This window comes from Mastigoproctus giganteus, chromosome 7, assembly GCF_048544385.1.
Source record: "Mastigoproctus giganteus isolate SK-2022 chromosome 7, ASM4854438v1, whole genome shotgun sequence".
In the NCBI taxonomy this organism is placed as follows: domain Eukaryota; kingdom Metazoa; phylum Arthropoda; class Arachnida; order Uropygi; family Thelyphonidae; genus Mastigoproctus; species Mastigoproctus giganteus.
This window is the reverse complement of record NC_143581.1, coordinates 155,498,202-155,524,889: the sequence shown is the minus strand read 5'-3', so window position 1 is coordinate 155,524,889 and position 26,688 is coordinate 155,498,202. Positions and strand designations below refer to the sequence as shown.

Below are 26,688 nucleotides of genomic sequence, written 5' to 3'. Positions count from 1 at the left end.
TTTATATTCTGAGGACCATATCGTTCATTCCCCCCATTCAACTTTGAATACCTTTGAATAACGTTCATTCCCCCCATTAATTCATGCATATGCATTTTTTTTTTTTTTTTTTTTTCAACTTAATGTTTTGAATCTGTTAAAGTGTTGACTTTTCTTCATCTCTTTATTGACTTTTTTTTATGTTACTTCGTAATGGCTGCCTCAAAAAAAAAAAAAAAAAAAAAAGCCTAAAATTTTTGTTGTATACTATTTAAAGACAGATGTACTGAACAGTATTTGTTTGCAAATGTGTTGTTTTTTGCCATCTAAAATATTAGTAGCCACCAATCTTAAAGAATATAATGTGAGTAAATGTTCAGATAAGTGCAATCAGTTCAGAAGAACAGCTTAGGAATGGCCAAGTTTATAACCTTTGAAAAACACCTTGTAGAACAGTATATTTGTGCCTGAGCTTGGAATGTTTGTATTAGTGAAATCATCAAAGAGGGTCTTAAGTCTGTTGCAGATGTAAAGAATTCAGAGGAAAGCAAACCATTTACAACATATGCTTACTACATACAGTTAATTGTTTGAAGGAGAATTAAAAGGTATATTGAAGAATATCGAGAAAATTCATATAGTCTTCTGTCTCTTTGTCAATAGATAAAGTACTGATGTCTGAGATATTAATTGGTACTTTGGCATTAATAGAGATTCTAATATTTCCCACTTCAGTGAAGTGATTGAGTCTGCACCGATTACTCATTCTACTTTATGAATGAGTAATCAGTGCAGACTTGTTAGAAAGTTTGATAAAATATTTTCAGCAATGATTGAAGAATTGTTTCTAATCAAATAATATTTACATATAGTGTAGCAGTTGTGTCTGTGTATGTATTCTGTTTGAAGATTAATAAGCATCTAAAATTAGTAAAATTTGTGATGCTTTATAAAATTTAAATTTATCAAAAGATTTATAATACTTATTTAGCTATAATGGGTATTGCCTTATATCACTTAGGATTCTCCAGATTCCGATGAATGTACATTGTCAAAACAAAAACAGCAAGACAGTCCGTTCATTGACTCAAGAAGACCAACAGTTGTAGATATGAAAGGTAAGCACATAAGCTGTTTATTTATAAGCTGCAAGTTTTAAATATTTTAAAATTATTGACGTTTTAAATATTATCTAAAAAAATACACAATGTTTGTTATGAAAGAAACTAATATAATTATAGCTGACATTTAGAAACTATATACACATTAAAGAAACACTTAAAAGCATAAGTAATTTGACTTTTCAGCAGGATGGAGACAGGATATGCTACCTGTCCTCATTAGTAAAACTGTAAAAGTGCTAACACTAGGTTGACTACAGACAGTAAACTAAGTGAGGAAGAAGATAATGTTAAAATTTACAGACCAGTCACACACAAGATTGGTCTGTAATCATATGTTTAACAGATGACTGCTGAACAGTACTCTTCCTTTTCTACTGTGTAAGTATGGATGACCTGAAGGAAAGGTACCATTAACATCACCTGAGTGAAATTTTTGATGATCATTTGGATGATCATTTCTTCTTTGTGCTGCCTCCTGTTTTGGAATTTAGTATTACTATTAGTAGTGACAAATGATGCAAGAAATCAAGCTTATACAGCATCAGCCAAAAAAAAAAAAAAAAAAAGAATAATAATAGAGAGTTTCCCATATCACCCCTCCATCCCCTCCAATAGTTTGTGAAGTTCTTCCTTGAATTTATTTAAACCACCCACTTCCACAATAACAGGTTGAAGTTTGTTCCAACCAATCAACCTACCTGCTAGCTGAAGGCAAACTTACATGCCTCTTATCATGCAACCATCTTTCCTCAATTTGAAGTATGCCCCCTCATATGTATAGTCTGAGCAAGAAGAAGAACAGGAATGCCATCAGCACTGACCTTACCCAATCCCTTCAAAGCTTTAACACCTCACTTAGATCACCTCACAGTTGCATATTCTCCAGACACTGCAATTCACTGAACTTAAGAAGCCCTTCTTGGTAAGAGCACCCCTTTTGATCCAATCACCAATCTTATTACCCTTTTCTGCACACTTTCCATTAGACCCACTTATTCTTAAAATCAGGCCTCCAGACCTGTGTGCAGTACTCAAGTTTCAGCCTAACCATTGCCTTATACAATAGGATAATCACCTCATTTTTCATTTTTTCACTATCCTGAGTATAGTAACACAGTTGGTATGTTAATTTGGGATTACTGCTCCCCATATATACCTTCTATTTGTCAGAACCTCAAGAGAACTTCATATCTGACTGCACAGTTACATCACAGGTCATTTTCATTTTTTCTTCCCTAACTATAGCAGCACACAGTTGGTATGTTATTCCATGACTATTGCTACCTATATGCAGTACTTTGTGTTTTTCAATGTTAAACTCTAACTTCCACTTCTCTGCCCATCTGCCTTACATTGCTTGGAGGTTGATCAAATTCGAAATCACCTATCCTCAACATTGTCCTTGCTTATAAAGTACAGGGCAATATTAAGGAAAACTCCTGAGTTAGGATTAAATTTCAAGCTCTCTGCAATTCTGCCAGAAATGATATGAAGGAGTACATAATAAGAGCATTGTAAGTACATAATAAGAGCCATTACTACTACTGCTACTACCATTACAAGTTAAGAGGGATCATAATCTTAGTTAAGAAACATAAAATCTAAGGAAGTGCATCTACTTGATATATATGACCAATGGAATGTTGAGTCAGCTTAGTATGACATAAGCACTATGAAAATAAAAATGAGGGTAGGAGAGTGTCATAGGCCTAATAACTGTGATGAGTATACAGAGAAATAGAGTGGAAAAATAACTCAGAATGCCTTATAATTGGAGGATTTTAACTTTCCAGATATTGACTGCAATTTGTGGGTTCGTCAATCATACAGTGACAGGACTTTTCTGGATTTTGTTGGATGACTGTTTTCTACATCAGTTTCCTAGAGAGACAACTGGGGAAAACAATACTCTTGATCTGATTATCAGTGGCGAATATTCATACATTAAGAATGTGCAGATAAAAGAACTACTGTGTGATAGTAATCACAGTGTATGGATGTGGGATTTACTTAAAGATGAAACTACCATCAAGTGTAATGGAAAGGGCTTTTGTTTTCATAAAGGTGACTACAGTAGTCTCAGATAGTTTTTAAATTCTATACAGTGGGACCAACTGATAATATTACCAACAGCAATTTCTAAATGGGTTATTATTTGGTTTTTAGGAGCATTAGCAACTAAGGCCATATTGCTCCGGGGATATGCAGTGGTAATTTCTTGACCTTTCTGTATCCTCCATATTTGCTGGTCACGGGCTTGAACCCCGGTCTAATCAAGAAGCGTGTGCTACGCACTGCTGCTCCTGCCCACCTGGCTATGGAGGTGCCTTCTAAATGGGAAGCATTAGAAGTAATCACAGAAGCTACTAGGCTTTTCATACCAACAAAGAAATACCGTTCAAAGATTAGATCTTAATGTGCACTTCCATGGCGCACTGTTCTTCTTCTGTATAATTCCTGCTCTCTCTTTCAAAACAGTCCGAACACATGCTGCCACCAGCCAACATCCATTTACTGTCCAACTTCAAACTCACAGAACCAAGTTTTCATCTTCCTCGTTTATTCATTCAACTGCCGTTTTCTGGAACAACCTTCCTTCGTATGTATTTCCTGAAAATTACAGTCTACAGAAGTTCAAGTCTAATGTCAACAAATATTTTCTTTTGTCTTCTCAACCTCCAACCCAAGCACAGTACTAAGTACTATAGGTTCTAATACCTCTCATGTTTGGGGTTTTCATAAAAAAATAAAATAAATATGGATGTCAGATGAACTAATAAGATTCGTTGCAAAGAAGAAAAATGCATGGGATACATACAAATTATCAGGTGATACAGAAGCCTGAGGTAGTTATATACTAATCTATAATCAAGTCACAAAGGTGGTTAGGCAGGCTAAGATAGATTATGAGAAGTGTTTTTTGCAAAAGATACAAAGACTTCTTTACTTATATAACCCAACAAGAGGGAGGAGAAGCACATTAGCCCTTGATATCAATGGTTTCAATGTTGGTGCAGGTTTCTGACAAACTGAATAAGTATTTTGCGTCTACCTTCACAAATGCAGAATTCTTCAGAGAAGAAGCTGCCAGAGTTTATCAAATTCTAACAGGAAACTAAATGATTTCATGATAGTAAAGAGGAAGAGAAATTGTTGATGCTTAACATAAAAAAAAGTCATCTAGGATAGATGGGATCTATCCAGTTACATTAAGGGAGGGAGGAAATGAGGTATACAAACACTTAGCCATAATTATGAGAGGTTTTTTGGATTCAGGGGAGTACTGTGTGGATTGGAAATATGCAATTGTATCCCTAGTTCACAAAGGGGAAACAAGGGGTGACATGAGTAATTACATCCCATTAGCTTAACTTCTGTTCTAGGAAAAATAAAAGAGATACTGGGTAAAGAAGTAATAGAGAACCATCTAGACAGGAATGTAGTTATACCACAGTTACACCATGGATTTGTTAAGGGGAAAACTTGAATGTCCAATTTGATTGGATACTATGATGCATTAACAAAGGAACTGGATGCAAAAAATAATTTTGACATCATATATTTGGATTTCAGAAAAGCTTTTGATATGGTTGCACATGATATGACTGCTGTACAAACTGGAGCAATGTGGCATTATGGGAAAGATATGCTATGGATAAAGAGATGGTTGAGTTATTATTATTAGCTGTATGGTGCACGGAAGCCTGAGGCTTATGCTGCACTAGCCAAAAAAAATTCCCAAGTTACCCTGAGAGAGAGAGAGAGAGAGAGAGAGAGAGAGAGAGAGAGAGAGAGAGAGAGAGAGAGAGAGAGAAAAAGAGAGAGTCAGAAGTAGAAAGGAATCACCAGGAAAGAGAAGAATGATGATATCCAGCTGAGTACTCTGGGTGTGCCAAGCTCATACTCACCAGATGCGAGTCCCTGGGGGTTGGAGAAGACTTAGAGAGAGCGATTATCAGTGGACACTACTCTTTGTGGATTAATGTTATTAGTGGAGTCCCCAGGTTTCAGTGCTGGGTCTGTTGTTATTTTCTGTATTTATTAATGATATTCATGAAGGCATGTTGGGTTTAATGTTAGAGTTTTCAGATGATACAAAGGTTGGCTGGGTAGTTAATGGCCGTAATTGCGGTATACCCTGAAACAAAATGTAGAAAAACTAGGTAGGCGGTCTGAGAAATGGCAATTGAATTTTAACATTGACAAATACAAGGTACTCATCATCATCATCATCATCATCAGCCATTTTCAATCCACTGCCAAATGAAGCCTCTATATAGCAACTTTCCAGTTCCATCTGTTTCGTGCAATGCCATCTATTTACTATACACAAACTCTTGAATTTTATCTGTTCATCACCGTTGTTGTCTTCCAGGTTTTATTTTAGCTCCTCTTGGGTACCATTCTGTTATTTTCTTAGTCTGTCTGTCATCATGTTCTTCAAGCTATGTATCCTGCCCAAGTTCATTTCAATTCTTTTGTTTTGATAAGAATGTCCTTTACTTGAGTTCGCTGTCTAATCCGTGTGTTTCTCTTCTTATCCAAAAGTCTGATTCCTAATATAATTTGTTCCAATAGTGACAAATGGGCCTGGAGTACTGGGGTCCATAGTTTCAAATACAGATATATACAGTTATACCCAGATATTTATTAACAAATAAATTACAAATAAAATAAAATATAAGTACAAAAAACCAGTAGCTTTCGGAACACGTGTCCCTTTATCAACTGATAAGTTAATATAAAATTTGAATACACTACAAGCAAAGTGTAGCGCGTTAATCATGCGTCATTGTTGTAGCACGGACGTGTGCTGCCTTACGCCAGTGATCATCCATCAATAAAACGGTTGTCTCTAGGATGGGATGCAGACGCATGCCTTTCTGGCGATTTAATGCCTTAGGGTTGTTTATTATGTTTAGTGATTCTAGCCATAGGCGGTGGTGAAAGTGTCGCGCATGGTCCACTATCTCAAAGTCGCGCTTGGGGTCAAGATCGTGGTTGGTAGCCCAAAAATGTTCTGCGAGCACGGACTGGTCAGTTTCGGCAAGCCGGATTGCTCTGTCGTGTTCCGTGAGGCGATCCTGGAGACGTCTCAATGTCTCACCTACGTAGCAACTGTTACAGGCCTTACAGGTGATACGGTACACTACATTGCTGCGTAAGACAGGTGTGATAGGGGTCTTCACACTGGAGACAAGTGAACGTAGGTTCCTACCGGGTAATTGTACACATTTGATGTTGTAACTTCTAAGGATCTTCGAGATACGTCCTGACACTCCTGGATAGTACGGAATGTAGGCGGACGATATGCCGACTTGCTTCGGAGGTCTTGGGTTGAATGTAAGTTCTTCTGCCTGTAACAAGCATCTATTCAGTACATGGGATGGATAACCGCATCTGGTTAGGTCCGCCTTCACATGGGAGATCTCGTTACGTCTAATTGTGTCGGTGCTGGAATGGCTCCAGGCCCTGGAGAATAGGGTGCAGGCAGTGCTATTGAGATGGCTTGGAGCGTGGCCGGACCCGTAGTTGGTGAATTGACCGCACCACATGGGTTTGCGGTATACTGAGGTCTCTAGACGTGGGCCTACGCGATGCACTAGTACGTCCAGAAACGGGAGCGAACCGTTCACCTCTGATTCTACGGTAAACTTGATGAAATTGGATAGGGAGTTGAGGTGTTCTAGTAGTACCGTTTCAGAACCACGTGGTATTATGGTAAAAATATCGTCGACTTATCTACACCACGTTATAATAGGTGTAGGTGGGTTCTGGTGTATCTGCTCCTCTAGATCTTCCATGGCGATGTTAGCTACTACGGAACTGACAGGGGCACCCATAGCAGTGCCATGTACTTGTTTGTAGAGTGAGTCTTCAAAGGTGAAGATGCTGCTAGAGAGGCATAGGTTGAGGGCGGTACAGATGTCATCAGTGGATAGTGACGTCCTGGATTGGAGGCTTAAGTCGCTCTCAAGGAGCCTTCTGGCGCAGTGCACGGCCTGTTGGACAGGAATCGAGGTGAATAAAGAGACCACGTCAAATGATGCCATGACAGAGTTGTCAGGGATAGAAATGTCCTTAATGATGTTAATAAATTCACTGCTGTTTTTAACGGTGTGAGATGTATTACGCCTCTTATAGGTAATACATCTCACACCGTTAAAAACAGCAGTGAATTTATTAACATCATTAAGGACACTTCATTAAATTCACTGCTGTTTTTAACGGTGTGAGATGTATTACGCCTCTTATAGGTAATACATCTCACACCGTTAAAAACAGCAGTGAATTTATTAACATCATTAAGGACATTTCTATCCCTGACAACTCTGTCATGGCATCATTTGACGTGGTCTCTTTATTCACCTCGATTCCCGTCCAACAGGCCGTGCACTGCGCCCGAAGGCTCCTTGAGAGCGACTTAAGCCTCCAATCCAGGACGTCACTATCCACTGATGACATCTGTACCGCCCTCAACCTATGCCTCTCTAGCAGCATCTTCACCTTTGAAGACTCACTCTACAAACAAGTACATGGCACTGCTATGGGTGCCCCTGTCAGTTCCGTAGTAGCTAACATCGCCATGGAAGATCTAGAGGAGCAGATACACCAGAACCCACCTACACCTATTACAACGTGGTGTAGATACGTCAACGATATTTTTACCATAATACCACGTGATTCTGAAACGGTACTACTAGAACACCTCAACTCCCTATCCAATTTCATCAAGTTTACCGTAGAATCAGAGGTGAACGGTTCGCTCCCGTTTCTGGACGTACTAGTGCATCGCGTAGGCCCACGTCTAGAGACCTCAGTATACCGCAAACCCATGTGGTGCGGTCAATTCACCAACTACGGGTCCGGCCACGCTCCAAGCCATCTCAATAGCACTGCCCGCACCCTATTCTCCAGGGCCTGGAGCCATTCCAGCACCGACACAATTAGACGTAACGAGATCTCCCGTGTGAAGGCGGACCTAACCAGATGCGGTTATCCATCCCATGTACTAAACAGATGCTTGTTACAGGCAGAAGAACTTACATTCAACCCAAGACCTCCGAAGCAAGTCAGCATATCGTCCGCCTACATTCCGTACTATCCAGGAGTGTCAGGACGTATCTCGAAGATCCTTAGAAGTTACAACATCAAATGTGTACAATTACCCGGTAGGAACCTACGTTCACTTGTCTCCAGTGTGAAGACCCCTGTCACACCTGTCTTACGCAGCAATGTAGTGTACCGTATCAGCTGTAAGGCCTGTAACAGTTGCTATGTGGGTGAGACATCGAGACGTCTCCAGGATCGCCTCACGGAACACGACAGAGCAATCCGGCTTGCCGAAACTGACCAGTCCGTGATCGCAGAACATTTTTGGGCTACCAACCACGATCTTGACCCCAAGCGCGACTTTGAGATAGTGGACCACGCGCGACACTTTCGCCACCGCCTATGGCTAGAATCACTAAACATAATAAACAACCCTAAGGCATTAAATCGCCAGAAAGGCATGCGTCTGCATCCCATCCTAGAGACAACCATTTTATTGATGGATGATCACTGGCGTAAGGCAGCACACATCCGTGCTACAACAATGACGCATGATTAACGTGCCACACTTTGCTTGTAGTGTATTCAAATTTTATATTAACTTATCAGTTGATAAAGGGACACGTGTTCCGAAAGCTACTGGTTTTTTGTACTTGTTGTTGTTTGTTTGTTATTTGGTTTTTAGGAGCATTAGCAGCTAAGGCCATATTGCTCCGGGATATGCGGTGGTCATTTCCTGACCTCTCCGCATCTTCCGTATTTGGTGGTGACGGCCTCGAACCCCAGTCTAATCAAGAAGCGTGTGCTACGCACTGCTGCTCCTTCCCACCTGGCTACGGAGGCACCCTTTTTGTACTTATATTTTATTTTATTTGTACTTTATTTGTTAATAAATATCTGGGTATAACTGTATATATCTGTATAATTTGTTCCATTCTTTGCTGTGTAGTTTTCAGCTTCTCTTTCATTGTTTTGGTGAGGGCACAAGTTTCACTTCATTATGTCATGCATTGGTTCATTATTTTACATTTCAGACAAATTAGGATATTGCTCCTCAGTATGTGACTATATTTCTTGAATGCTATTCATCCAAAATTTATTCTTCTCTTGACTTCCAGCTATTTATCATTATTACAGCTAATGACTTGTCCCATATAAGTATACAAAGCCACCTTTTAAATTTCTGCTCCTTCAACAGATATCATTAACAAATACAACACTGAGCCCAACATTGATATCATTATTTGTTAACGATATCAATCATTATCAGTCTTGCTGATAATGACTGATATCAGTCTCAACTGGCACCCCATGAGAGGATCCATTCTCTTAGATTTGGTATTCTCCTCAGCACCATGTGACCTCGAAGACAACCCTCACAATCTCTTTCAATCCGATCACGAACCCATTGCCATACTCCTGCACTTAGCCACACCTAACTTCAATATGCAAGGGCCAAAAAAAAAGAAAAAAGAAATAACATCCTCCAAATTCATTGATCCACCACGATGTCTTGAAGCTGCATCCTCCATCCCTTGGGAAGCTTTCAACAATTGTGATCTCCAGTTGGCTGTGGACCTCATGACCAGGTGGATCCGGACCATTGCCAACTATGGAGTGACAAAGACTGTCTGCATCACTCCCTGTTCAAGAGCTTGGTGGACACCTGCACTGAACAAAACTTTCCAAGAAAAACAAAATCTGCACAAGAGATGGAAAGAGTCAGGTGCTGTACAAGATCGGATTGCCTTCTCCAGAGCAAGGGCAGTGTTCAACCGCCAGAAATCATCTGCAATCAAAAAACATAAAAGCAAACCTACAAAAAGGCAAACCATGCTATGACTCTCGCCACACAGGAATTCCTAAAACACTGGATCTTGAACTGTTCAAGAACCATGCAATGTGGATGGACCACATTGCATGGTTCTTGAACAATGTGGCCCCGATATATCCAGGCAACTTACCTGTCAACAACATCACAATGGATATGCTTGCCACCGTTAGCATCACCAGGAAGCAGCTTATAACTGCTATAAATGGACTGCCACCCACCGCAACCGCAGGCCCTGACCTTGTGCCACAATTCATGATCAAGTGTCTCAGCACATTTATCATCGATCCACTACTCTCAATTTTTAACCGTGTCTTAATGCAGCACTACTTTCCCCCTCTCTGGAATAGATATCCTGTGAGGCCACATCCTAAATGCCAATCTGCATCCCTCATTAAACAGTTCAGGCCAATCTCTCGCTCTTCCAGCCTTTTGAAACTTGTGGAGAAGGCATTACTTTCAACCATCACCAATCAAATCTTGCCTCAAAAACCCCCACAAATTCACTATGCCATTCCCGAAAGATCCACAGTCACCAATTTAACATCCATTACCAGCACCATTCTCAGAGCACTAGAAGCTAAAGCAGAACTTGCCATCACGTATGCCAACCTTGAAGCTGCCTTCGACTCAGTCAGCATTCCCTCGCTCATTCACCTCCTAGAAAATTACTTCCATATAAAAGGTGACATGTTGTGGTTTATCACAACCCTGCTATCAGACAATCATTGTTCTTACAGCGGATCAAGATATAATCTCAAGAAAAATCACTGCAGGAGTTCCCCAAGGCAGAGTCCTCTCTGGAGCATTATTTACTGCAGTCATTATCCCATTTGTTCAAGAGAGAGAAGACATAATCTGCTATGCTGACGATATTAAGCTGCAAACCCAGATTAACCCGGGCAAACATATCTCAAAAATTAATGAAAAGATCAATCGAAAGCTGCACGACTTAGAATCCTATCTCCATCAATTTGGACTACTTATTAATCCTGCAAAATTAGCCCAAATTGTCGTTTCTTTGAAGCACCAACCCACTGAAGTCCAAGCTTCTCTAGATGGCATTCTCCTTCCAGTGGTAAATACACATACGGACTTGGGAGTAGTTTTCAAACCCCACATTGACAAGCTCATAACAAAATTCTGCAAAATGTGGTGGATTACCAAACAACAACTATTTTACGTTAAGGATCTGGATGTGACTCGGCAGAACGTATACACCTCTGTATACTCCGTTGTGTTATACGCCTCAGAATTATGGGCATCTGCAGCCCCCATGAATATCAAGCATGTGTACTCCTCCGAATACTGACTCCTTCGTTGGATCACACATAAACATCATCGTCCACCCCCAGCAAAGAACAACTGCGATGGCAACCGCACTGAACTTTGCCCGACTGCCAAACCTTATAATGGAAAGACGCCTCACACTAACTGCCAAAATGACCACTAGAATAATCTTGGAGCCAAACATATGGGAACTGTGCAGCTGGAGAATCCCTCAACCCAGACTGAGGTCAGCTCCAACACTTATAGCCAACCATAATAGACTAGCCCTTAGCAAACGTTTTCTCCCCAGGCAGATGCTCACTACAGTCCAAGCAATCGACGGCGACCTCTACAAATTTGCCAAGGATCGCAAATACCAGAGAGAGATCCTTGATGACCTAAACTCAGCCAGGCAAACTGCACAGTAATGTGGCAGTATAATAAATTTAAAAAGGATGTCTGTATAAGATTGTATATAATATAAAAAATGCTGTATAATATCTTCATGAATATATTTGAATAATTTAACTGAAACTTATTATGTTGTTGGCTCTGGAGGATGAACCCGAACTTCGATGTGGGCCCCGTCCTCAAGGCCTTTGTCCACCAGCAATGCGAAGCCCCTGGCATTCCTGCCATGAAGGGTACATTGTATACATCCTTTTGTACACAATAAAGATTTTATATATATATCAATTTGTTAATGACATCAATGAATGAAATCAGGCTTAATTGTCTAATTTTGCAGATGATATGAAGGTTACGAAGATGATATGATACGAATTATACTTTGTGAATTAGCTGTCCATTTCATACTGTAATGCTCACAATATTGTGAAAGATCCCCTGAAAATGTCATGAATCTGTGTCCACTGAATTACACACAATTTGACTCCAGAACCAAAACAGCAAAGAGTAGACTTGTGTAAAGAAATGATTCATATCATTTTGAAACACAGTCAAAACTTCTTAAATCGAATAAGGACTTGTGATGAAACTTGAAATTTTTTCATTATGATCCAGGGACAAAACAACAGTCAAGTGAGTGGAAAGCATTCTGATTCACCAAGACCTAAGAAATTTTAAGATTCTCATTCGGCTGACAAACAAATGGCTCTTGTGTTTTTTTGATATAAAAGGCATTCTTGTTACACATTTTGTGCCTTATGGAATGACTATGAATAAGGAGGCATTCTCTGAGGTTCTTTGAGTCAAACTTCGCCGCGTGCCATTCATGAGAAATGTCAAGAACTTTCCAGCATGAAGTGGTTTCTCTATTAAGGCAATGCCAGGACCTGGCTAATATTGTGCAGTCAATGATCACTGCCAAGGTTCTGCCGCATCCCCTTTATTCACCACCGCACTTAGCCCCGTATGATTTCTTCCTGTTTCCATGTCTGAAGAAAGCTCTGAAAGGCAAGTGTTTTGCATCCGACAACGATGCTAACAGCCGCAACAGAAGCACTTACGGTCTTCCGAAAAATGGCTTGCAAGAAGCATTTAATGCATGTATACAATGTTGGTGAAAGTGTGTAAAGTTCAAGGGAGAGTATTTCGAGAAGGAAAGATTCAGATGGTGACAATTAAGATAAGATCTTGTGCCAGTCCGCAAATGAAATGATCACTCCTTGTATAAGTTTGCATTATTTGCCACCCCTAATACTAATACTAAATCAAAGATATGTTCTCAGAAATGCTATCATTGCATTTGCATTTATTTCATGCAAAACTGGGATATGAAATAAAACTTCATACCCCAGTCTGGGGCACCTGTCATGTTCATTCATTATTTTTCTTGCTCTGCTGTTTGTTTTGTGAGTGGAAGAAACTTGGCATTCATAACCACCCCGTCTTCTTTAAACCTAACAGCACTGAATAACCAAGAAATAAGTATAATTTCTTGGTTATCCAGTCTCTTATAAATGGAAGTATGAAAACATTTTCTACAAAGAAATATTGAAGCTTCCCACAGGTTTTGAATAATGTCAATCAAATTCATAAGTTTTCTCAGGTGGATGAATTGATGGATTGACTCAGCTCATGTTTCCATCTATTCTCCAATATTCAAAACATAGATCAGTAAATAGACCAAACAGAACCCCAATCTTAATATTATCTATTGCCATGGTTGGCAACCTTTTTTTTCATGTGAGTGCCATTTTTGTTCATTTCAGTAATAAAAATCCTCACACATGCCACATGCTGCTTTGACAGGCGTATAAACATAGAAATGAGTAATTCCCATAAGCATCAGCATGCTGCAGGAAATGTTCCTGTGTGCCACCTGGTGGCACCATGCCGAGGGTTGTCATTGTTTAATCTACTGAAACTGCTGGCCCTGAAGTAACATACAATTGGAAAGCATGGATTTTGTTAGATGAAAGTCAGCTTAACCTTCCTTTGTGAATTCTGCTGAAAATTTTAGTCATTTAGTCCAGAGTTTCATAGACTTTTAAAGCTTGCACTCACCCTTAAAATTTCCTAAATGTCATATATCCCTCTTAAAATATTTCATAAATTTTATAAATGTGTCTCTGACATATTCCAGAACAAGGGCATATAAACATATTAGACATAATGAGTAAATTTGTAATGAGTATGCATACTTTTATAAATATACTTCAGTATATTTAATATTTTAGCACATTTAACCTCAAAAATTGAAATAAAATACACTCTATACCTGGATCACTGAGATTATTTGACCACATTTTGTTAAAAAATGTGTCATTAAAAATAGCACTCCCCAAAACCAAGTAGTGTCCCCCATACTTTGAGAACTTCTGTTCTAGTCATACTCTTTCTAGAATTCTATGCAGACAACACAAGTTCTTTCAACTTCTAAGAAAAGAAAAAAAACTGAAATCGATTGTCATAAACATTCTGTATCTAATAAACATGGCACCATGATCCTTGGATGGGATGAATGGTTCCACCTGGCATGCTCCAAGGCATTTCCAGTCTCAATGCATGTATGGCGAGCAATTCTATGCCCCTCCAGTAACACATACTGAGAGCTGTGATCCTGCTGGTATTATTTAAAGGTGGGTGTAAAGTTCCACTGTTGACAAAGCAGGTGGTCACCTCTGAAAGAAGGGCCGACCGGGCTAGCCAGGTGGGTAAAGTGCCTGCCTGGCAACCCAAAGGTCGCGGGTTCGAATCCCGCCTTGGGCTTGGATCAAAGTACTGCAAAAAAAAACCCTTGGGAGGTGCATTATGGCCACAGAAGCTGATGTGCCAACAACTAGCAAAAAAAAAAAAAACCACCTCTGAAAGATCCATGACAAAATATCTGGTGTTGCTTTTATCACTTTTTTAACTCCATAATATTCATATATTTATTATATCTATTTATTATTTTTATAACTTAATTCAGTTGTTTTATTGGTGTACTCTATTTTTATATTAAATATATGATTTAATCCTATGTTCAATTAAAATTTTTATTATTTACATAATTAAAAATCTTTGTCGTATACGGTTTGGTGTATTTATTGCAGTTATTATGAGTGATCAGTTGTTCTGTTAGTATAAAATTACCAACAGCAAACTACTTGAGCCAGTCCTTGTTTTTGTAAATATCAGAAACAGCTTGTTTTTCTCCAAATACTTTTCATATATGTAATAAAACACGCCTGCGTGCTCTGGATTCATAATTTATTTATTTTTGTTACACAGAGCATTAAAACTATGATAAATGAATTAGCTTTCGGCTGGGTGGCAGCCTTCATCAGATTAAAATACTTTGAATGGCAGTTAGAATAGAGATGCACTGCCAGGATGGTGCGTGAGACACGGGGTTAATTGTTTGTTGATGTTTGTGGCTGTGACGTATGGTGGTGACGTGGCCAGCGTTTGTCCATGGACAGAATTACTGTTTCTGTGATGGGTTAAGTTGACAACCACTGTTCCTGTTCAACGAGGTATCCGAGCATTTTATACTTAACGATTCCAACCAGGTGCGCCTTAGGTAATGGTGGGACTTGTCTACAACCACGACATCGCGGTGTGGGTCGATGTCGTGGTGGGTTGTCCAGACATGCTCGGCAATAGCTGAGTGTTCTACATCCGCCAAACGGATCGCCCTTTTATGTTCTGAGAGGCGTTTCTCGAGACGACGACCAGTCTCTCCAAAGTAGCAGCTCGTGCAGTCACGGCAAGAGATGCGATAGACCACACCACTCTGTAGAAGGGTGGGGACAGGTGTTTTTATGTTATGGACAGGTGTTTTAGGTGTTTATCATAAGCCTATGTGTGCTGGCCAATTTACCAACTTCCAGTCAGCACACACACGGGGCCACCTCCTCTCAACCGCCCGAACCTTGCTAACTCACGACTGGACACACTCCAGCTCTGCAGATGAAAGGCGCAAAGAGATCACCAGAGTCAAAGTAGACCTTACGAGGTGTGGCTACCCCATCGATGTCCTTAACAGATGTGATCTACAAGCACGCGACAACGTGACGACCAACAGCAACGCCAACAGTGACGAGTCTTCCATGAGGGCATTCATCCCATACTACCCCAACCTGTCACAGCAGATCGGTAGAATCCTAAGATCGCATGGGGTAAAGTGCATCCAACTCCCAGGCAAGAAACTGCGTTCTCTCCTTTCCAACATAAAAACACCTGTCCCCACCCTTCTACAGAGTGGTGTGGTCTATCGCATCTCTTGCCGTGACTACACGAGCTGCTACTTTGGAGAGACTGGTCGTCGTCTCGAGAAACGCCTCTCAGAACATAAAAGGGCGATCCGTTTGGCGGATGTAGAACACTCAGCTATTGCCGAGCATGTCTGGACAACCCACCACGACATCGACCCACACCGCGATGTCGTGGTTGTAGACAAGTCCCACCATTACCTAAGGCGCACCTGGTTGGAATCGTTAAGTATAAAATGCTCGGATACCTCGTTGAACAGGAACAGTGGTTGTCAACTTAACCCCATCACAGAAACAGTAATTCTGTCCATGGACAAACGCTGGCCACGTCACCACCATACGTCACAGCCACAAACATCAACAAACAATTAACCCCGTGTCTCACGCACCATCCTGGCAGTGCATCTCTATTCTAACTGCCATTCAAAGTATTTTAATCTGATGAAGGCTGCCACCCAGCCGAAAGCTAATTCATTTATCATAGTTTTAATGCTCTGTGTAACAAAAATAAATAAATTTTCATATATGCTTACCACTGAAAAACCAGAATCCAGTTTCTCATTGGATTCAGTTTCAGAAACATTCAGGTTTACGTGCTTTTTTTCTCACCACACATCTGAGATGTCATTATGAATAAAAAATATGCAGACAAAAAGTTTTGAACTGCAGTACCTCTTGTTGATGATACTGAATGGATTACAGTATTGTAAGCTGAGTTTGCACAAGAGCAAACGTTCTCATTTCATGCAAGTTTCACTCATACGCCGGACACTTTCCCATGTCATATGAATTTCAGTTCTTCACAACAGGAACTGTAAGTTGCATATAATATTTCAACAACAGATAACTAAGATGGTCATAAAAGAGAACATTATCAGATGCTGTACTGATAAATGAAAGCAAAGCAGCCTTTGATTATCTACAAGTTAAATTTGCTTTTGTGTAAAAATATTTTAACTAATAGTAGATAGCATTAGAGCAAGGCAGTAACACCACTGGATTCCATGCGAACAAATACTCTGGTTTCAGTATTTCAGTAGACATCCATTATTTCCAAAGTTTGTTAAATTAAAGCCTTAAAACAAGGGTTTACTGTATTATGCTCTCTCCATATAAACCTGTGACTACTTTTTTGCTGAAATACTATGTTTTGTAATTAAGTGTGCATGGATTATTCAAAATTGTAGTAGCCTTTTATTATTAAAAGGCTACTACACTTTTCTACACTACACTTATTAAGCTTACTTTTCTCTCTACGTTTTCCTAAAATATCTCTGTAGATGTCATTTGCTTCACTGCTCTTTAAATCTCCAACCAGGATTGTTTTTCTCTCTCTCTTTATTTACTCTTTAAAGATATTGAAGAATTCTTTTCTAATTTTTTTTTGAACCTGAAACTTGGTCATATGCACAGGAAAATTTCATCATCCATCTTTCACCTTAAATGTTGCCCATGGAATTCTACTGAAGTCTGTGATGAATATACCAAACATCTATGCAGAGTTGGCCAATAAATCAAATGTCTTATAATTGGGGATTTTAATTTTCCAGATGTAGACTGGAATTTGTGGGTTGTTTACTGACACACTAGCAAGACTTTTATAGATTTTTGGATGACTGTTCTACAGCAGCATGTTATAGAGGAAACAAGAGGAAGCAATTCTCTTGATCTGGTTATCAGTAGTGATTTTTCATGCATTAAAAATCTGCGGGTAAAGGACCCACCGGGTGGCAGTGATCACAGTGTGCTAATGTGGAATTTAATTAAAGACATAACTACTGTCAAAAGTAAAGGGAAAGGCTTTTTCTTTCGTAAAGGTGACTATGCTGGTCTCAGACAGTTTTTAAATTCTATACAGTGAGACAAACTGATGATGTTACCAACAGCAAATTCTAAATGAAAAGCATTCAAGGAATTAATATTGTAAGCTACTGGGCTTTTCATATCAAAGAAGAAATAAAGTTCAAAGCTTAGACCTAAATGGATATCAGATGAACTAATGAGGCTCATCGCAGAGAAGAAAAATGCATAGGAAACATATAAATTATCAGGTGATAGAGAAGCCATTGCTAGATATAAACTAGTCTGTAATTAAGTCACAGAGCAGGTTAGGCAAGTTAAGGTATATTATGAGAAGTTTCTTTTGCAAAAGATCAAAGAAAAAGAGCAAAGACTTCTTTACTTATGTAAACCCTACAAGAAGGGTTAATGTAAGTAAAGGGGGAAGCATATTAGCACTTGACTTCAGCAATTCAACTATTGATGATTAGGCTTAGGGTGCTGACAAACTAAATAAGTATTTTTGCATCTATATTCACACATGAGGAATTCTTCAGGGAAGAATATGCCAGAAGTTTATCAAATTTTATCAGGAGGTTAAATGATTTTGTGATAACTGAGAAGAAAGAAGAGAAATCGTTAATGCTAAATATAAAAAAGACTCCTATATGACAGATGGGATCTATCCAATTATATTAAGGAAGGCAAGAAATGAGGTATACAAACATTTAGCCATGATTATGAGAGCATTTTTGAATTCAGGGGAGAAGACCTTTATGAACTGGAGATGTACAATTGTATCCCCAGATCCAAAAGGGGATCAAAGGGTGACATGAGTAATTACAGCCTGTTAGCTTAACCTCTGTCCTAGGGAAAATAATGGAGATACTGCTTAAATAAGTAATAGAGAAACCATCTAGACAGAAATGCAGTTATACCACAGTCTCACCATAGATTTGGTAAGGGGCAATCTTGACTGACCAGTTAGATTGGATACTATGCCATCCCTCTGTGTTACCAGGCAATACTAGGTGGTAGATGACCCTCATCAACCAGTGCAATACCATCACTTTGCTTATTGGAGGCTTAAAGTGAGGGAAACAGTTTTGTTTCCAGAGAAAAGCTTTGGCAACCCCTCCCATCAAACTAATAGAACAGACTTATCTGCAGAAAGATCTAAACCTCCCAGACACGTCCTCGTTCATTTCACAAATATACATGGTCTCAGACCCAATCTCAATGATGTCCATTTCCAATTGCAGTCTGCCAAACCCCCATGTACTTTTTTCTAACAGAATCCCAGTTATCTGTTAATTCAACCACTGCCCATCTCAGTTGTTGGAATTATTTGCTATATGATTCCTTTCAAAGGTGGTACCTGTGCATATGTCTGTTCTGATATTCCCTGTCAGCAACTTAATAATTTGGAATCTCCTCTTTTTGATATTCTTTGGCTTAAAATCTGTCAACCACATCTGTAAAATTCATCTGTTTCTCCTGTCATTCTCTAAACTCCACTAATCACTTGGAACTCTGACTTCTCTTTGAAACTTGACTTTCTCCAGTCCAAATTTCATAACAGTGAGGTAATTTTCCTTGATGACTTCAATGATCACAACTCCAGCTGGCTTCTGTTTTCTAGTCACACAGACCCAGCTGGGTGAGATGCTCAGGATTTGCAATTACTAATGAACTCGCACAGATTGTTCATTTACCTACCAAAGTACTTGACAATCCTAACCACACATTTGATCTTTATTCTCATTTGATCTTTATCATTTGAGATACACATTTGATCTTTATTCTCACAAACTACCCTTCAACTACAAGGGGAGTGATCCTCTAAGCACCTCAGATCACAACTTGGTGATGGCCTCTTCACCATGAGAGATCCTTTCCCTCATGGCCATTCTCAACCTCATGTTGTTTGGCATTACAAGAATGCAAAATTGGTTGATCTGCAAAATTTCTTTTCTTCTGATATCAGCATTTTCTCAGAGCATATCAGTGAAATTATTCTTGTAGGGATGAAATCCTTTATTCCACACTCCACCTTAAAATCTCCTCCTTTATCTAAACCTTGGTTTTCCAATGAAGTGCTAAGGATGGTCAAGAGAAGATTGTTGCATATCGTAACTGGCTTGTATCTGAATCTCCAGGTTCATTTTCTGTCTACACCAAAGCTTGCAGCAATTTTGAAGCAGTTATTAATCACTCCAAACTAGATTTTGAACAGGCTAAGGGTAGTAAACTTGTTTCTTGTCCAAATAGTAGTTGAGCATTCTGATCTCTTGCCAAAGCTATTGCCACAATGTTTTTCTTTCTCTGCCCCACCTGTGTCAAAACAAAATGATTCTATTGCCACTTCAGCCAAAGCTAAAGCTAATCTGCTAGCATCCTATTTTTCTTCCAACTTGTGTATTGATGATCTTGGTAAACCACCTCCCACCTTTCCCAGTACACTCCATTCAATGCCACCTGTGATCTTCCATCAAGAGGATTTCGGAAGGATTTTGAACAATCTTGATGTTAAGAAGACTCCAGGCCTGATGGTATTTTTTCATTCATTCCCAATACCTGTGCTGCTGAACTTACTCCTGTTCTGTGTCGCCTTTTTTCACTTCCTTATTCCAAAGGTGTTTTCCCTTCTACTTAGAAATTTGCTCACATCCAGCCAGTTCCTAAAAAAGTTGACAAATTCCACCCATCTAATTATCATCTCATTGCATTTACATCTACTCCTTCTAAATTAATTAACTGCCATCTCTTAAAATATCTAGAACCCTTCCATCTAATCAGTGATTGCCTGTATGGATTCCATAAGTGTTGATCCACTGATGATATTCTGGCTTATGTTACCCACCTATTGACAAATTCAATGCAGAAGTTTGGTAAAACTCAAGCAGTTGCTCTTGACGGTACAAAGGCTTTTGATCATGTTTGGCATAAAGGTCTAAATAAACTTCCATCTTATGATTTGCCAACTGTCAGTTTTCAGGAGTCAGTTTTCTCTCTGACTCCTCACTGTGGGTGATAGTAGATGGCTCTCTGTCTTCTAACCTCTCCACAAATGCTGGTGTTCCCCTAGGTTTGATTCTTTCTCCCACTCTTTTCCTCTTGTATATCAATGATTTTCTTCCACTGACTGGAAATCCTAACCATAATTTTGCCGATGATAACACAGCATTAGCATTAGTAGAGGCATATGATGTAAGAAAGCAAGCTTATTCAGCATCAGCCAAAAAAAAAAAAAAAAAACACCACTCCCATTTCACCCCTCCATTCGTTCAAAATACCTGTTAAGCTGAGTCTTAAATTTGTTTAGGCTATCAACTTTAACAACAAGTGATGGAAGTCTGTTCCACCAATCAACTACCCGCTGCTAAAGGCAAATTTCCACACATCTATCCTACATCCGTCTTTCCTCAATTTGAATTTATGCCCTCTCAGGTGATTATTCTGAGCAAGAGGAAGAATCCCATCAGCATTGAGCATGCTCAAACCATTCAAGGCCTTATACACTTCTATCAGATCACCTCGCCGGTGCCTAGTCTCCAGATGCTGTAATTTGCAAAACTTAAGCCTTTCTTCATAAGAGTAACCCTTTGTTCCATTCACTAATCTTGTTGCCCTTCTCTGTACTCGTTCCAGCATCTCTACATACTGCTTGAAATGAGGCCTCCAGACATGTATACAGTACTCAAGGTGTGGCCTGACCATTTCCTTATACAAGGGAATAGTCACCTCCTTATCCCTGCTAGAAAAATTCCTGTATATCATTGACAAGACACCATGAGCTACTCTTGCAGCTCGTCTGCACTGCTCAGAGAACTTCATATCTCCCTGCACAATTACCCCCAGGTCCTTTTCATTCTCTACGTTGTTGTTTGTTATTTAGGAGCATTAGCAGCTAAGGCCATATTGCTCCGGGATATGCGGTGGTCATTCCCTGACCTTTCCGCATCCTCCGTATTTGGTGGTGACGGGCTCGAACTCCGGTCTAATCAAGAAGCGTGTGCCATGCACTGCTGCTCCTTCCCACCTGGCTACGGAGGCGCTTTTCATTCTCTACCACTGTCAGTGTAGTACCGCAGAGTTGATACTTTGCTCTGGGGTTACTGTTTCCCATATGTAGTACTTTACATTTGTTAATGTTAAATTTCATTTGCCACCTCTCAGAGGTGCCTCCGTAGCCAAGTGGGAAGGAGCAGCAGTGTGTAGCACACGCTTCTTGATTAGACCGGGGTTTGAGCTCGTCACCACCAAATATGGAATGCGAAAAGGTCAGGGAATGACCACCGCATGACCCGGAGCAATATGGCCTTAGTTGCTAATGCTCGTTAAAAAAACCAAAACAACAACAACAACAAACAACAACAAACCACCTCTCAGCTCATCTGCTCAACCTTTCCAGATCCTGTTGCAGCAGCATAGCATCAGTAGTGTCCTTAACAACCCTGCCAACCTTTGTATCATCTGCAAACTTGGACATTAAGCTTGATATACCATCATCAATATCATTTATAAATACAGAAAACAACAACGGACCCAACACTGAACCCTGAGGAACTCCACTAATAACATTAGTCCATGTTGAGCAGTGTCTATTGATTACCACTCTCTGTTTTCTGCCACTCAACCATCCCCTTATCCATAGCAGCAATTTGCCTCCAATGCCACACTGCTCCAATTTGTGCAGCAATCTTCCATATGCAACAGTATCAAAAGCCTTTCTAAGATCCAAATATATAATATCAAAGTTATTCCCTGCATCCAGTTCTTTTGTGACTACATCATAATATCCAATCAAATTGGCCAGGCAAGACCTTCCCTTAACAAAACCATGCTGTGTCTGAGTTATAACTGAATTCTTGTCTAGATGATCCTGCAGTACTTCTTTAACCAGTGCCTCCATTAATTTTCCTGGAACAGAAGTTAAACTAACAGATCTATAATTACTTGTATCAGTCTTAATCCTTTGTGAATTGGGGTTACATTTGCACATCTCCAGTCTATGGGTACCTCCCCTAAGTCCAAAGAAGCTCTCATAATTGTGGCTAGGGGTTTGCTTACTTCCTTTGCTGCCTCCTTTAATATAACTGGATAGATCCCATCCACCCCAGGTGCCTTTTTTATGCTTATCCTCAACAATTTCTCCTCCACTTTTTCCTCTCAGTTATTACAAAATCATCTAGCTCACTGCCATTGTTTACTTCACCTATAACATTCTCCTTCCTGAATAACTCATGTGTGAATGTAGATGCAAAATACTTGTTTAGTTTGTTAGCCACCTGAACAGGATCCTCAACTGTTGAACCATCAATATCCAGTGGACCAATCTCATTTATCCCTTTCCTTTTTGAGTTTAAATAGGTAAAGAACTCTTTTCTGTTTTTCTTTGCATCCTTTGCCAAGGATTTCTCATAATCTGCCTTTGCCTGCCTAATCTCCTTTGTGACTTTGTTACAGACCAACTTATATCTATCATAACCTTCCATGTCACCCATTAATTTGTATATATCCCATGCATTTTTCTTCTCTGCCATATGTCTCATTAGTTCATCTGATATCCATTTCGGCCTGAACCTTGAACAATATTTCTTAGTTGGTATGTAAAGCCTGGTAGCTTCCAAGATTAGTTCTTTGAATGCTTCCCATTTTGAATTTGCTGTTGGTAACATCATCAGTTGGTCCCACTGTATAGAATTTAAATACTGTCTCAGACCATCATAGTCGCCTTTACGAAAGCAAAAACCCTTCCCTTTACCTCTGATGGTAGTTACCTCCTTGAGTAAATCCCACTTCAGAACACTGTGATCACTGCCACCTAGTGGTTCCTGTATCTGCAGATTCTTAATGCATGAAGAATCACTACTGATAATCAGATCAAGAGTATTGCTCCCTGTAATTGCCTCCTGAACATGCTGATGTAGAAAACAATCATCCAATAAATCCACAAAAGCCTTGCTAGTGTGTGAGTGACCAACCCACAAATTCCAGTCAATATCTGGGAAATTAAAATCCCCCATTATAAGACTCCCTGATTTACTGGCCCACTATTTCCCTGTACAGTATCTTATTATACTTATCAGAGTCATTAGGCCTATAGCACACTCCTATTCTCAATTTTGATCTCACAATGCTTATGTCACACCAAACTGACTCGACACTGCCCTGTCCATCAATGTCGACTGGCTTCACTTCCTTGGACTTTGTGTTTCTTAACTAATAGCATAACCCCTCCTCCTCTCCTGTCCTGTCTGTCCCTTCTATACACATTGTATTCCCCAAATTCCAGTTCTGCATTCCTTATATCTGTGTGACACCACGTCTCTGATATCCCAACATTTGCCTTTGATGTTTTGAGCAATACCTCAAATTCATCAAATTTATTTACCAAACTCCTAGCATTGATGTACATGCAAGTATACATGCACCTGTTATTATTCTTAACTACCCTAACACAGCCCATGTGTTTACTTGTACCGCGATGACTCCCAGTAGTCTCTGAAATATCCTGTATCTTGTTTTCCAGGCTGCTGCTCATTTCAATAGAAGCAGTGCAAAAATCACTTTCACCTCTGCCCGTGGCTATTGTTAATCTATTAGTCCTTGTATCCCCCCAAACTAGCAGTTTTCCGACCCACCTAACACTGCCTCGACAGCATCAGCAAATATTCTTGCACCCTTTCTATTTAAGTGTATCCCATCCCTGTAGAAGCAGCCTCTCCTGTTAACAAGTACAGACCAGGCTGAAAAAAATTCTACCCCTTGAGCCTTGCACAAACTTTCCAGGGCCGAATTGATCGAAAAGGCTCTCATCATATACTTCTTCCTATCGTGTTTGGGCTGAATTGCAGATACTTTCAAATTCAACCCTACCTCATGGCTTTTTTTCAACCGTGACCTGTACTTGTTAAGTAATTCTGCCGGTCTCCTACTCTTAATATCATTAGTGCCAACGTGTACAAATATATCACCTTTTATGCCCTTAAAAGATGATATCTGCTCTACAACATCATCAACCTTTGCCCCTGGCAGACATTCCCTGGTCCTGTTCCACCTATCCTTTTTACAAAGCATGTTCCCCGTTTCCCTGACAATAGAATCCCCAACAACTACTAGTTCCTGTGGGACCAGTGCATTCTGCCTAGGGGGTTGCCTCTGTGTTGCATGATGGCCAAGTGCAAGCTCTGGCGTTGATGTGGGCAGCTGAGAGCTTGATGGGCCCCTCAATTTAGTTCCTTCGAGGGCATCCACCCTGTCCTTCAAGCTCTCATATAGACCCATAATAACGCTGAGTTGTCGTCTGATTTCCTTACACTCCTTACATCGCGCACACACAAAGACATCCCCCATGGCAGTATCATTGCATTCCACCTTCCAGTCTGAGATACCTTGCCCTGCACAAACAACTTCAAATTCTCAAATATCCACTACCAACATCTTAAATGATGATCTCCAGTGCAGCAAAGTTAACTTATTTGATTTAAATCCTAAAACTCATTCCTGTCTTATATCTCACAAAGAGGATTCTTCTGCTCCTATGCTCATCTTTGATGACACTCTGATTTCTAAGCAAGATTGTATATCTCTATTGGGGATTACCCTGACTTCTAATCTCTTAGCATAAGCAAATTACAAATATTGCTTCCTCTGCATCTAAAAAACTGGGTTTTCTATTTTGCTCTCAGTGTTGCTTTTTCTTCCAAACAGCTCTTCACTTGGTACAAATCACAAATCTGCCTTTATTATTATTATTTTTATTTTATTATTATTATTAGCCATATGGTGCAAGGGAGTCTGAGGCCTATGCTGCACCAGCCAAAAAAAATTCTGGGTTACCTGGAGAGTGAGAGAGAGAGAGAGAGAGAGAGAGAGAGAGAGAGAGAGAGAGAGAGAGAGAGAGAGAGAGAGAGAGAGAGAGAGAGAGAGAGAAGTAGAAAGGAATCACCAAGAAAGAGAAAAATTATGATATTCAGCTCAGGACCCTGGGTGTGCCAAGCCCATACTCACCAGATATGAGCCCCTGTTTTTGTTCCCACATTTGGAGAGGTACCCCCAAAACCTCTCTCAGAGTTCTAGATTCCATTCAAAACAGGGCAGTTAGATTAATTACTGACTAATATGTAGGTTAGTGCAAATGCATCATTTTAACATAGCTATCTACCAAAGTAGTTGAATTAATTAATTAAATTGGCATCATTTTGGTTATATCTCATATTGTGACTGCCTTCACAACGAGTTGCCATGGTATTATACTACCTCGAATAAATAACACTTCACCAGTGAAGAAGACTATTGTTATTTATTCTCAGCGGATACCACCACCCAGATGGCACCGTTTCAAAGCTTGTTGGCTCCTCTTCGGTGGGTGGGCAGGTACACTAGTGTTGCAATAGTGACAACCCAGTTATGAAGTATAACTTCATAATATGAGAGATCCCTGATGGTGTGTAGTGATATAGACTATAAAGTATTTAAGGGCAAAGGCCTCATGCTATGAGGTAGAATGATTAATATGTAGGTTAGTGCAAATGCATCATATATGAGATATAACCAAAACGATGCCAATTTAATTAATTAATTTAATTACTTTGGTAAATAGCTATGTTAAAATGATGCATTTGCATCATTTTAACATAGCTATTTACCAAAAATGATGCATTTAATTAAATAGCTATGTTAAAATCATGCATTTGCATCATTTTAACAGATACTGTTACTTCAATGATTATATCCCTTTCTGTGGCATGCTTGTTCATCATTGCTTCTGTTTTTGCCATATTCATCTTTAGTCCGAAATCCTTACTAACTCTGCATAACTGATTTTAAGATTTTTAAGTACATGGCAGCTCGTTGTGAAGGCAGTCACAATATGAGATATAACCAAAATGATGCCAATTTAATTAATTAATTTAACTACTTTGGTAGATAGCTATGTTAAAATGATGCATTTGTGCTAATCTACATATTAGTCATTCTACCTCGT

At 39.6% G+C, this 26,688-nt stretch overlaps 1 protein-coding gene across 1 annotated transcript in view; it reads left to right on the top strand.

Moving 5' to 3' along the window:
* Nucleotides 1–26,688, top strand: part of LOC150083272 (sodium channel protein para-like) — a 1,345,866-nt gene that overhangs the window by 553,300 nt on the left and 765,878 nt on the right. Inside the window, exon 13 of the mRNA XM_090377950.1 lies at nucleotides 1,001–1,097. Coding sequence (XP_090234076.1) covers nucleotides 1,001–1,097 — 97 coding nt within the window. The remainder of the gene's footprint in view (nucleotides 1–1,000; nucleotides 1,098–26,688) is intronic.